The sequence below is a fragment of the Abramis brama genome (genome assembly GCF_963993115.1).
Source record: "Abramis brama genome assembly, chromosome: 12".
Lineage (NCBI taxonomy): Eukaryota > Metazoa > Chordata > Actinopteri > Cypriniformes > Leuciscidae > Abramis > Abramis brama.
In genome coordinates, this window is record NC_139974.1 from 33555616 (window position 1) to 33568909 (window position 13294).

General features: G+C 37.3%; 1 protein-coding gene across 2 annotated transcripts in view; it reads left to right on the forward strand.

Annotated features, from left to right (window-relative positions):
- The window catches only part of angpt2b (angiopoietin 2b), a 45671-nt gene that overhangs the window by 8702 nt on the left and 23675 nt on the right, over nucleotides 1-13294 (forward strand). The window contains exon 1 of one of the 2 annotated variants that reach the window (XM_084130082.1): nucleotides 11248-11974. The exons of the other annotated variant lie outside the window; for it this stretch is intronic. Coding sequence (XP_083986208.1) covers nucleotides 11693-11974 — 282 coding nt within the window. The 5' untranslated portion in view covers nucleotides 11248-11692. Of the gene's footprint in view, nucleotides 1-11247; nucleotides 11975-13294 lie in introns of those variants that run through there. 2 annotated transcript variants of the gene reach the window in all.

Genomic DNA, 13294 nt, shown 5'->3' on the forward strand with positions numbered 1-13294 from the left:
TTAATTTGCCATGCCTGTGTTGTTAGTAGATTACCTGCACCTGATAATCATCGACTCTGCTTGTTCGCGACCCTATGCTAATTTGCTCTGCTCTTGATAAATTGCGTTGGTCATTATGGAAATGAGCTGGCTGCGTCTGTAGCTGTCTCTCATTTCGAGGTCACATTTGTTGGCCGTAAATGTCATCAAGAATGTCTCATTTCAGAAAAGTAACCATTATCAAATTGACCGTTATTCCTCGTGCTGTGTTAATTATTTTAATTTATTTCTTACATTGGAATGTAATGGTTACTTTTCTGAAATGTGTCAGCCTCAATGGCATATGTGACTGACGAATGCAACCTCCGGAAGACGTATAGTCTTCAAAATGAGACACGGCTTGTGTTCTTTAATGTGCGCATTGTCAGTAGATCACCCGCAGAAATTTCCACTCCCATCTGCGCTTTTATGGGATTGTGGTCTCACGCTAATTTGACCTGTTTAGTAAATCTGGCCTTATGTTGTATGGCTGTGATCTTTAAAGTGAAAAATGTGTTTCAGTATTATAAGCTAATTGCAGGTATGATTATAGGGTATGAGATGCTGTAGTCTTGCTTTCAATTCAAATTGTTTCTATTTTAAACCATTTGTGACTGAACTGTTATGTATGTGAGGGTATGTACATTATACTTAAGGAAAAGGACACATTTGCTTGCATTTTATTATACGATTTCGCTAAAATGCAATAGAGAATATTTGCATTGTATTAATAAATAAGACTGAAGTGCCTTCAAATAGTGTCAAGAATCGACTATGATTCATTGTACATTTTCAGGTTGGCAGCCACAGTAAAAGTAGGAAATAATACATTCAAAATATCTCCTGATGCTGCTTTGTGCAGTATATATAGAATCCTTACAGTAAAGAAAAAATACTTTTATTCATAAAGTAGATGGAGCACTATTTTTTTATCACAACACGGATACTTTGGGATTTTATGCAAATGAAGTGTTGCATAAACCATAAAACTTTGTTGTTTTCATCACATTCAGTATGCATCTTGCTTTCTGTCAGTTGTGCACAGGAAACAACAAACGGCAGTTATTTTTAGTGATTTGAGATTGTTGTATTCAGTGTCTGCTGTGGCATTAAGTCTCTGTTATGGCATATATTGTATGTTACTTCAGATGCAGCTTCTGTGTCGTTTTTACAGTGTGAAGACAGTTTTGCCGTTGTCTGTAACCCATTCCCGGCAGCCTCTACAGGCTGGAAAAGTGAAAACAGCTATGTGGGAACAGAGGCACCATGAAACAAACCCCAGCAGGATGCAAGACTATACTTGCTCAGGAAGATACAGTTGACACCATTAGAGGAAACTAAAAACACTTGTTAACATCAGAGTAAAAAAGCTGACTGGGAGCTTAGCAGTCTTTTCCCTCGGACCGGTAGAGTTCCTTGGCTGTGAACTCCATGGTGCTTGATGTTGCGTGTTGCATGGTAAAGGAGCGTGTCAGTTTATTATTTGAGTTGAATTCACATGTGTATTGCACAAGGATGTTATGTGTATTTAGTCATTGGAGAACCTTGATACCGCTAGTATACTGTGAACATTTGTACTGGACTATTCCTGGAATCTGTGTTTGAAGATGTTTTGTTTAGTTTAATTTAAAACAGTGGGTTTACTACTTCCATTTTGTCACTAAACACCCTTACAAAAACACTTCAGTGCCTAAAAGCTATTCTGCTAATTGAGTGTAATAAAAAAAAGTAAATCTAGGTGATGCAATTTATTACAATTTATAGAGGAGTTACTTGTGCAAGATCTACAGTTATATATAGGGCAATTGAAGGTGTTTTTACTTGATGTATTGTTTTTTCCCTTCTTACAGTCGCTTAGCTAGCACAACTCATTATATTAAAGTGGGAGGGAAAGGACAAAGTCTGTTACACAAGGTGAAAGATGGGAATGTATTATAATATGAAGCCACAATTCCCCCAGAGTACTCCAGACAATGTTGGCGAGATGATATGGTCGAGAGAGGCCAAGAAAATCATCCTTAAAGATTTGACCAATCCATAAGTCTTTTGAGAGTAAAATAAACAAATTTGATCAGCACATTTTGGAGAGAGCTTGCAGAAATGGATAGTAGGCATTTATTCACACAATATTAATAATCCTCCTTATTCATAGTTTACAATGCATGTCTACTATACATACAGTAGACAGTGTCCTCTTGTGATTGATGGGAGCACAGAGGACAATGACTCACTATCCAAACCAGCTCTCAGTCTCTAAAGAGACCTGACAGGAGTCTCATAATAAGACCCTTGGCAAACATTTCAGCACCTCTTGATCTGGACTTTTGGGTCTGAAGGAAAACCCCCCCTGCTGCGTTGGACCCTCTTTGTGCTCCTGTCTATAGGGCAGGTGTTACAAACTACAACCAGACACTTTGCTCTTAGCCAGGATGAAAACTACTGATGAGGGGACAAAGTGCAAAAACAAGGCACAAAATTCTGAAGGCATGTATAAAAAGTACATACAATTCTATCTATAGAATGCACATCAATAGACATGTTATATATGTATATATACGTGTGTGTGTGTGTGTGTGTGTGTATATATATATATTTCACATTCATCTATATAAATCTATTATATTCATATAATATAATACACATTCATATATACAAATGTTATAGAAGGATTATATAAATACATAAATATAACATAATAGATGTTTGGTTGATTTGTTTAATAGCCTTAAACACACACCTGTAAAAAAAAGTCTGTCAATTAAATGTTTTACCTGTTTTACAACCAGTGAATGTAGAGATATAAACCTCTTGAAGCATCAACCCCTGGTTGCACATGTATGCTGTCCCCTCCAGGCACACACATCAAAATGAGATGAATCTTTTGAACACACTCCAGGACATTGTGTAGGGAGGGTAAAGGCTACAAAGGTGGGGGGGCAACAACTTCCTGATTCACACACAGCATAAAGAGAAAGACAGCTGGCTCTAATAAGCTCTCTATCCATAAAATGCTTGCGTATTACCCAACACCACTGAACCAACCATTCGTACAACATGTGAACCACATTAAAGTTCATTATGCCTTAAACGTGACGCATATGTTCAGGGCCACTGCAGGTCCTCAGCAGGAGAAATAGCCATGCTAGATTAACATGCTACATGGCTTAGCATGACATGAAGTGTGATTATGTTTAACTGCCTACCTCCTCCAGTTACGAAAGCATAATCTAATCCAATAACAACTATTTAAAAAGAGATTAGCAACGATTGCATTGGCGACTCCTTTTGACTCCTCTAACCACCTGAATTAAGAATAGCAGATAATTTAGGCTAAATTGTTAGCATATAGATCATCTATCCCAGACAGATTAACATAACACTAGAACATTATGACTACATTTCACTTATTGCTTTAATTGCTTAGAAATCATTTTAAAATGGTTTGTGGGGGCAATTTTTTTTATTTTTTTTTACAAGCGACCTGCTGTGAATAATGAGGACTTTTAGGGGTTTAAAATGGAGCAAACAGTGATATTTTACAACGCAGCAATCAGAGCAGTTGTTGGTCGTAATATAAAAAATTAAAAACAGATACGCTTACAGCATCTTGACAGGAGTATTGAATAAAGGAGTGCATGATGTATGTCTAATATCAGGCACTGACCTCAGTTAAACCCCTCAAATATAGTTTCAACAAAAAACAGAAACATTCAGCGGCGAGAGAGGAGATCACTGTAAATGTCTGGAAAATCTGGATCCCCTTTTGGTAATGTCCTGTTTTATTGGCACTATTAAACCTTTCTTTTTGCTCTTAGATGATCTAAACTTCCAGATAAAGGTGCATTTATCGCTTTTTTAAATGCCGTTCTGGGGCAAGTTCAGGGGGCGTTCATGTTATCCTGCTATAATTTAAGAAAATGCATTTTTTGGAGAATAATCAAAGGTCTTTACAGGACTCTGTGTGGCAAGATTTTTAGATCCTGTAATAAAACTGTCATTTTCACAATTTGTTCTATAAACAAGACAAAGGATCACAGAGGTTTTTCCCACTAAGACCTGTCAGATGTGAAATTACCCTGGCTTTGGAAATCACAGCCTTCATGTATGTGTTGTCCTGTCCCCATGGAAATAAGGGCCTGTTTGTGTAGTAACATTGGTGGGGTCAGAGGTTAAAGGCGTTGCATGACATCACCATTGCTATAGTTTAGGAATATGTTTTACATGCATTTTTTCCTGTAAATTTAGAACTGATGCTGAACATGCACTTCTCTCATGACATCATGGGATATTGTGATTTATTTTAAAGGTTGTTTCATCAGGTCAGAACCATTTGAGTTAATTTTCAATAGAGCAGCCCTGATAAATAAATAAATGCTTAATCAATTCCATCATTCGCAATCACACGACTGGCCTTTATAGGAATAGTTCACCCAAAAATTTGTATTCTGTCATCTGCAAACCATCATGTTTTTCGAAAACAATATGATTTTACAGAAATGGCGAAATTCAGTTTTGAAGTCACAGTTCGGTGTGTTTTCTTTTAACTGAACAAACTATATCTGTCTTTAAATAAAAAAGTCTGTCAGTATATCTGCAACATACACTGCCGTTTATGGTGCTGTTGTGATTGGTGAAAGAGATTTGAAGTGCTTACACTTTTGGATGTAAAATATTCTAGCAAAATATTTTAGAAAAGGTTAGAATTATTCTGCTCCCATTATTTGACTTGCATGCTCTTGTTGGCGCTTGTTCATTGAAGTCTACTTGTGTGAATTTGTAACATTTACATGTAAGTATACAACTGTAAGATGTATGTTTTACAAGGAAAACACATCTAAAATGCATTAAAGAAACACGCAACTGACAGCAGGCCAAGCCATGTTTAGGACATCTTGAATCATGCACTCTGTGTCCTTTGTTATTTTTTAGATGTGTTGGCAACATCAAAGTATGGCCCTGTCCAAAATGGCTTCCTAAACACTCGCGGTCTTCCTCCAAATCCACACTTTTGTGACATAATGCCGCTTTGACTGTGGGGTAGATGTCTGCTGCAGAGCTTTCAGACTCAAAAGTGTGCATCAAGGACACATATCGGCCACAAATGGGGCCTAAAACCTAACATGACAAATGGGACACCCAATGGTCTTGTGGACTTAACAGACACACAAACGCACGGTGGCCATTGTAAGTCCACAAGACTGTAAGTGCACATAAAGTGTGCCATATAGGACAGGGCTTATATCGATAAACAATATTTTCACATCCTATGGGGGAAACTCTATTACACAGAGAAGTTCCGCTTGTGCCGTGATTAAAACAACACTATTCTTTCGGTACAAATATGCACGAAAATGTAAATACAAATACGTGTACCATTACACCCCTATGTGGTACACAAAAATCAAGTTTTTTAAAGCAGAATGTCCAAGCTGCTCTTTTCCATTGGAAATGAATGGTGGCCAATGATGTCAAGCAAGAATATCAGAAAATATCAACATGTATTTTAGTCTTTAAAGCTACAAAAATGACTTCATAATGCTTTATGTTGCTTTTGTGCTTTTTCGTATCTTGACGATCCCTGGTCACCATCCACTTTCATTTTTTGTTCAATTGTCTTTTTTTTCCAAAATCCTTTTGTGTTCCACTGAAGAAAGTAAGTAATGCAGGTTTTTGAATGCTGAACAGATTTTATACAACAATAGGGACAGTGGCCAATAATGATTTGTTCTTGTTAAAGGGACTGTTTTCTGTCATCTTTCCATGTTGTGAGAGCTGGTATGGTTTGCTGTTCGTAGAGTGACAAGTCCACTGAAAGAGACATTATATGGCGATTGATATTGCCCTGAAGGCTTGTTTCTTTTCTCCATACTGAAATAACAAAGCTGTCCTCACTCACATGCATTTTGACAGGCCCAAGAAAGAAGGCAAGCACTTTCTGCCCTAATAGAGAGGCCGGCTTGTGTCACGTCGCAAAAGGACTAGTTTGACTGATTTAGAATCGTTGGGGAGGTTATTAAAATATCAGCCCTTTGACGTAGACCAATGCCAATGTTCTAACATGACTGGTTCTTCAAAAGTACTTGCAATTCTCTTCTGTCTCTGCTCATCAAGACATTCTGCCCTTTTACTTATGATGAGCAAAGACTGTTATGGGCCTTTTATACTAGCAAATTAGTTAGAAACAGAGCATGGTTTGTATGAAAAATTGGTGATGTGAAAGCTGTCATGCGGTAGCTTGGTCCTACCAGACTCTCTTACATTTCATTTGTACAGAGAGTCTGGCCACTCTCCATTGACAAGAGTTAAAGCTGCAGTCGGCAATTTTTTTAAATCATATTCTGAAACCAACACTATGCTTTGACAGAACAACATAAATCAGCCGGTTTTAGAAAAAAACCTGCGCTTCTACCTCCACCTGGAGCGTGTTATTTGTTTTGAAAAAATCCACCGCTCCCGGTTCTTCTGGTCCAATCAGCGCAGGGCTGTGTGAGATCTGACTGTCGATCACAGTTCATGCACATGCCACAGATACCCCCTCCCCCGCGCACGTTACAATATCACATGCACACGCCTGAAGTTCGCAGGTATGTTGGATTGTACGAAGTGTGATGACGGAGAGAAAATCTACTAACAAGCTTCCAATTCCTCGGTTATTGCTATCTATGGCCAGGGCAGCCTACCTCCGAGTCCATGGTGTTGATCGATGCTGAAGAGATGGACGCGTTCACAGAAAATCTGGTGCACACGCACTGACGAGCACGAACTCGATGGGAGGGTGCTCGCTGGTAGTGGGGGAGGGGCATGAGAGTTGTATACATTCAAAATTTTGGCTAAGTCACCTCAATCTGCCAGACTTGCCGACTGCAGCTTTAACTTCCTTGAAGGCAGGAACTCTGTTGAAGTTTAAAACTATTGGATCTGCCCAGAGCTACTCTGGATCTGCCATAACCAATCGCTAACGTTTGGTTGTGACGTAACCCTACAACTCAAACTAGCTCTCGACCTCAACGTCATCGTTCTCAGCCACTCCCTCTGTTCGCCGATTGGACCGGTAAAAATTTGGCCGGAGAAAACCCACGAATATACCACAAACCCAGACGGAGTACTGAAGGAAAATGAAAATTGAGCGGAATTGTGTAGGAGGGCGGAGCCAGGCTAGTCATGCGGACCCGGGAGCAAAAACATTTCTACATTTTGTAATCATTATGACCACAACTTGTAATAATTGCTTTAATGATCTTATTGTTTCTGCCTAAATGAATACATGATGTTAGCTATTATAAATTGATTATTATTTTAACAAATGCTTATGTATAATAAAAATGTTTTTTTTCACTTTGAGTCTTTATACAGTGGCCATAAAAAACATACAGTAGAATCACTAGAAGAATTTAATATTAAAGCTGCAGTCCGTAACTTTTTTTGTTCAAAATTGACAAATTATATAATAAATGAGTACATCATGAATCCATTTTCCAAACCGTGTTTTTGTCTTATCCTGTATCACGGTACACCTATAATAAGTGTTCATATTCAGACTATTTTAGACTGGTACGGGTCGTACCGCTGCGTAGTAGCCCAGTGCCTGCGTGACTCGTCATAGACATAAACAGAGAGAGCACCAAAAGGTACGAACTGCAGCTTTAAATAATAATAATAATAATAATAATAATAATTGTTATTATAATTATTATCATTATTTAAATATTACATTATTATTATTATTATTATTATTATTATTAGGCCTTTACATTTAACACATTAATTTAGGGTGATTCATTGAATCTTAACCTTAATTTGAGTGTTTTTTCTTATATTAAAAACAATGTTCATGATTACTTTGATTCTTTTTTTGGAATATCATGTCAAAATGTCTTTGTTCTTTTATTTTTTAATATCAATCACTACTGTGTTCATGTTGTGATAATCACGTCATATTTACTCAAGCAAAGCATCAGCACATGGTTCGCAGTGTGAAAGTGAGTTTGGAAATGATGAAACAAGACTATTTTCACCATCGGAGTTGGAAAATGAGTGGCATGTTCTGTTACAATGAACTATTGAACCTAAACAAACCGTATATTCTGAAGTTTCTCTGCGCACATCTGCACTATTGATCATAGCTTTTAGCTTTTGCTGTGACCTTGCCTACCCCCTCACACCGCTATGCATACTTTGATCACTTTCTATGATGGACACTGCGACAATCAAGGCATTCAGAGAGTTGCAAAACATCGCCCACACACTCTTTAGAACACCCTGATCCATGAGGCATCACATCATTACCAGCAGACTGTTCTTATTTAGCTGCTGCGCTAAAGAATTTAGCAAGACAAATGAACCTGGTTGTGTTGGTTCAGACGTAAAAGAAGATAAGGAGAGGGAGGGAGACAAGCTCTTGTCGAAGAAGAGACATGTATAGACAATTAATTTCTGTTTGTGTTGGCAACTTAATCCCATTATATACCCACAGGATTTTTATAGCTACTAACTTTCCATTTAATGTAAACCATTTATGAATTATGGCATGGAAAAGTGTAAAAGGAAACAGTTTAAGTGAATGGGATTGACTCTGTTAGATTTTGTCCTGTGTCTGGCAAAAGCAAATGAAAGGAGAGAGGAAGATTTAAGCTCTCAGATGTTTCTGAGAGCTGGTGCTATTCAGTTGATGGTACGCAGTCTAAAACGCCAAGCTGTAGTCAGTGGGAACTAGAAATGGATGTAAAGGATGACTTTAATAGAACACACAAAGTCTACATTGTACATGAGAATAAGTAAGGGTTAATGCCCGACGAGGTGTCCATTATCAGGTATTAATGGACGACGGCGAGGCGTGAACCGTCCGACGCGCAGCGGAGGCCTCACCCGCTTATACCATGGTCACTTACGAAAGAAAGAAATATTTAATCAATTAATAATACTTTAATGTGTTTTAGAGTAAAAATCGTGAGGGTTTTTATTTATTAAGTCGAGCGCACTATTTAATATCTCCCGTATACAGGCGTTGCCAAGCAACGTGGCCACAGCGACCCGACCGCAGCAGTTGATCAGTGATGGGAAGTGAGATGATGGCTCTACCTTACGTTACGTGATACAAAGTATCATTTCAGAAGGCCAGTGCACCACTCACCAAATATATTAAAAGAAATGATAAAATCACTCATGTTTTGTCTGTTTTGCTGTTGCGATGAGTCAACTGAAATAACGTTAAGTCTCCGTTGCCATGGTTACCATTTAGCGTTTGAGCCAGCGCAATCATTTAGAACTGTCATCAGGCAAATTGACGGGATGCCTTTCCTAGGTGTACATTATCACTTTTTAACGGACACCCTGCAGCCAATCAGAATCGAGTATTCACCCAGACCATGGTATAATGGGGGTTAAATTGAGTCTGGAGGTTCCAAATTTGATTCAAAAAATAACTTGCAGATTCTTTGTCAATCAGTTCCTTTTCATATGCAGTGGATATGTGGGTTGTTTCACTACTCATATTCACTCTTAAAAATAAAGGTTCGAAAAGGGTTTGGTTGAAGTGATGCCATAAGGAACCGTTCTTGTTTCTCCAAAAAACCTTTCAGTAAACAATTCATAAAAGAAGCATTTTTCTTTTCTTTTCTTTTATAATCTAAAGAACCCTTTTCCAGAGTAAAGAACCCTTTGTACATGGAAAAGGTTCCATGCATATTAAAGGTTATTCTTAGAACCATCAATGCCAATAAAGAACCTTTATTTTTTATGAGTCTTCAAGCTTTACTTCATTACATTAAATTAGAAGCAGACCCATTTTGAGATCCCCACATGGGGAGAAATTTAACTTTTACTGAAAAAAAATAAAAATAAATTGAAACGGTTACCAGTAAGTCTCCTTAAAGTATGCTGGAAATTGATTTAACATCACATAATAATTGAATTGTAAAATGCTGTGACTTGTATGTTTTTTTTATAAATAAAAACTATGATTTATTATATAATTGATGGTGAAAAACAGTAAAAAGGCATTCCCAGAAATTCCTGTGTGACACATCAGATATGATTTATATTTTATATAAATACTTTAGTTTCTTCCCTTTTTTGTATGTTGTCAGTAAAGTAAATTAAGGTGTTTTGTGTTACATTTCCTCTAAAAATCTTTTATCAGCATTGTCACGTCTGTTTTGTGGTTTCGTTTCAAGATTGTTTTCATGTCTTTTTTTTTGTTGTATAATTCTCACAGTCATGGTTCCATTTTGTCATGTGATTCCTTGCCATCATGTGACCATGTCAAGTACTCACCCTGTTTATGTGTCATGTTAACGTTAGCATATTAATGTTATATAACTTAATTAAAATGCGGTTATAAGGTGTAATTTATACAGACACTAAAATGCCAATTCGTAATTGAACATTATCATCCTATTTTTAACTGTGAATTTCTGGAAGCCACAGCTGCTGTTCTTTTACTATAAATTTATTTATTTATTTATTTTAAATTATATTCAGCATAACAATATGAGTGAAAAGTTGAATTTCAGATTTAGTGAAATAAACTCCAGAATTATTTAATTTTAAAATAAAAATACCTTAAATAAATAAAAGTAAATCTAATTTTTACATTTCAAGTCATGACGTATTTATATTTATTTTAATTGCTTTTTTAAATGCAATTTTTATATTATAATTTTTTTTAAATATATATTATACTATTTCTATAATAATTGGAAAGAGTATATTAATAATTTATTATATAAGAGAAAACAATATAATAATCCCAGATTTTCTCAGACTTTGATCTCAGACTTTTTGACCTCACTGTATATCTGTATTTTTCAAAATCACAGTGGTGCCCCAAGCAACTCCAGAATTATCATTAGATTATATCCTCCAAACCTCCCAAAAATCCCAGTTTAACTCTTGATGATGTCTCACATTACCATATTCATCCTTTTTTCCTGTGTAGCAGTGCAGGTGTGGATTTATAAACCATTGCTATGAGGGAGAGATGGCAGGGGGTAGAACATGAGAGAATGAGGGGGTTAATGAAAAGTGAATGTTCTCTGTTTGGGTTTTTTTTTTTTGTGGTGGTTGCTGTGGGCATTTTTGCAGCTTCCATCTCAAAATATTGAGACAGAGAAGGGGGGAGTATGCAAGAGACGGCGAGAGAGGGAGAATGAAGGAGGGGGTGAGTGATTATGTGTCAAAAAAAGGGATGTTAGACTCAGTCCTTAAAAAGCTCTGGCACAAAGTTCAGAAGTTCCCAAACTCAAAGCTTCCAACCCTGGACAGTCGCAACGAGATTGTAGAGAGAGAGAGAGAGAGAGAGAGAGAGAGAGAGGGCAGGAAACTGAAAAACTATTCAGAGGGTAAATAAACAGAGAGGATGTTTCTGGTTCTGAGCTGTCCTGAGCGTAAATTGAGCGAGGAATAGGAAACGATCTCTCCAGGTTTTCATCTGGATAGTGTTGCATTTAAATTTACTGCATTTCTACAAGTGTGCTGTTGTAGAAGGAGATCTCTACATCGACCCATCAAGCAAAGAAAAAGGAAAAAAGAAACAAGCAGAGAACTCCGAACTTCAGAAAAGTTTGGACAAGTGATAATCCCGGTGAAGCTCTCTCATCCGACCTGCTTCCAGAAGAGTGCCCAAGTTTCATCCGTCCTTGGATTATATCTTTCCTACCGTCAGCATTTTCCTGGGATGGGCTGGCTGCCGTGTCTGTGTTACCTGACAGCGGCAGTGGTTGTGGCGATTGGCTCGGAAAGACGGCAGCACCAGGTGCAGGATGGCCCCTGCCACTACACTTTTATCCTTCCAGAGGTGGAGCAGTGCCGACCTGCGGGGGACTTCCAGGTGACTAACTCCCTCCAGCGGGACTCGCCTTCGGCCCCGGAGTCGCCACACGCTGAAACCACCTGGCAGGAAAGGAAGCTGGAGACCCTAGAGAGTGCAACAGAGAACAATACACAGTGGCTGCAAAAGGTAGTGAATTAGCTTAATCCTCCTAAACCTCATTCTGTCTGTTTCTTCTTCATCTTTTATGGCACCATTGGTTCTCAAATTGGGTTGTAGTTTCATCCTGATCAGGGAAGGCAGGGAAAATGTGTTAAATGCTAAAACGTTACATACGTTTTGTTGATGATAAAGAATGTCAATTTTGTTTGAGTTTGATGACAATCAAACTCTATGGTATTGTGCTGCAAAAATTTGTACATTTCTTCTTTTGCAAAGGGATCTAGAAACTAAAGTGCAGAATTTAAAATATTTCAATTAAACTCAAAAACGAATTAAAAATAAATGAATCTTGGTAGAAGCTATAGCTAAATTTGTCAGATGCTAACTGGTGTGACATCCTGGAAAACCATGAACAGAGCTGTGAAAGGTAATACAACCCAGAACAACATGGTTTCTGTCGACCACAGTGTGTTTGTATGGTGAATTATAGGCGGCCGGGCATCGGAATTTAGAAACCAAATTGTAAATATTTGTCCTGTTACTTCAGACTACGTCATGGATAATTTTGGAGTTCATGGAAATACTAATGTATTTCAGTGTTTGATTGTAAGGGGATTTTGTTTAATTTTGTACGATAAATAATTTTGATACTTGATGTTCTCAAGTGGTTTTGCTTCAAGATCCACAATTTACATTGGACAAGTTTATGCACACTATTTATGTTTGTGCACTATAGATGTGTCCCAGTCTGCATTACACATTATCCTCTCAAGGTTATTGAATTTGGGAAGGAGACCAAGAGAGAGGTAAATCCTGAACATGTTTAAGCAAGATTTCCAGTATCTGAAACTATTTTAAAACCAAAAAGACAAGGATTATTCCTCCATTAAGGGACAGATCCACTTTTTCATTTTTAAAAGCTCTAACATAAAATATCAGCATTGATTCTGCACTGTAAAAAGTAGAAGTGTATCTGTTTTACCCCTTTAAAAATTACTTTCGTTGATGTAATCGATTGTAGACAGGTTGATACTGTACTACATTTACATGTATCAACTGAGTTGTCCCTTTTATATAAAGCATGGATAGAATATAATCTTGTCATATTAAGTAATATTCTGACTTTGATAAGTCCATTTAACCTAGATGTCATTTTTAGGTTCTCTGACAAACATTATTACTGTTTCTGACTAACATAATTCAGGCTTATCTCCAAAACATTCTGTTTAAAATGGATATTGTTCTTTTCACAGATACCACCAGTTAAAAACCTGCAGATTATTGTGTGGATGGTTGAGATAATGTTGTTTTTGCAGTGAAGGTCATTTAAAGTCTTATAACATTATG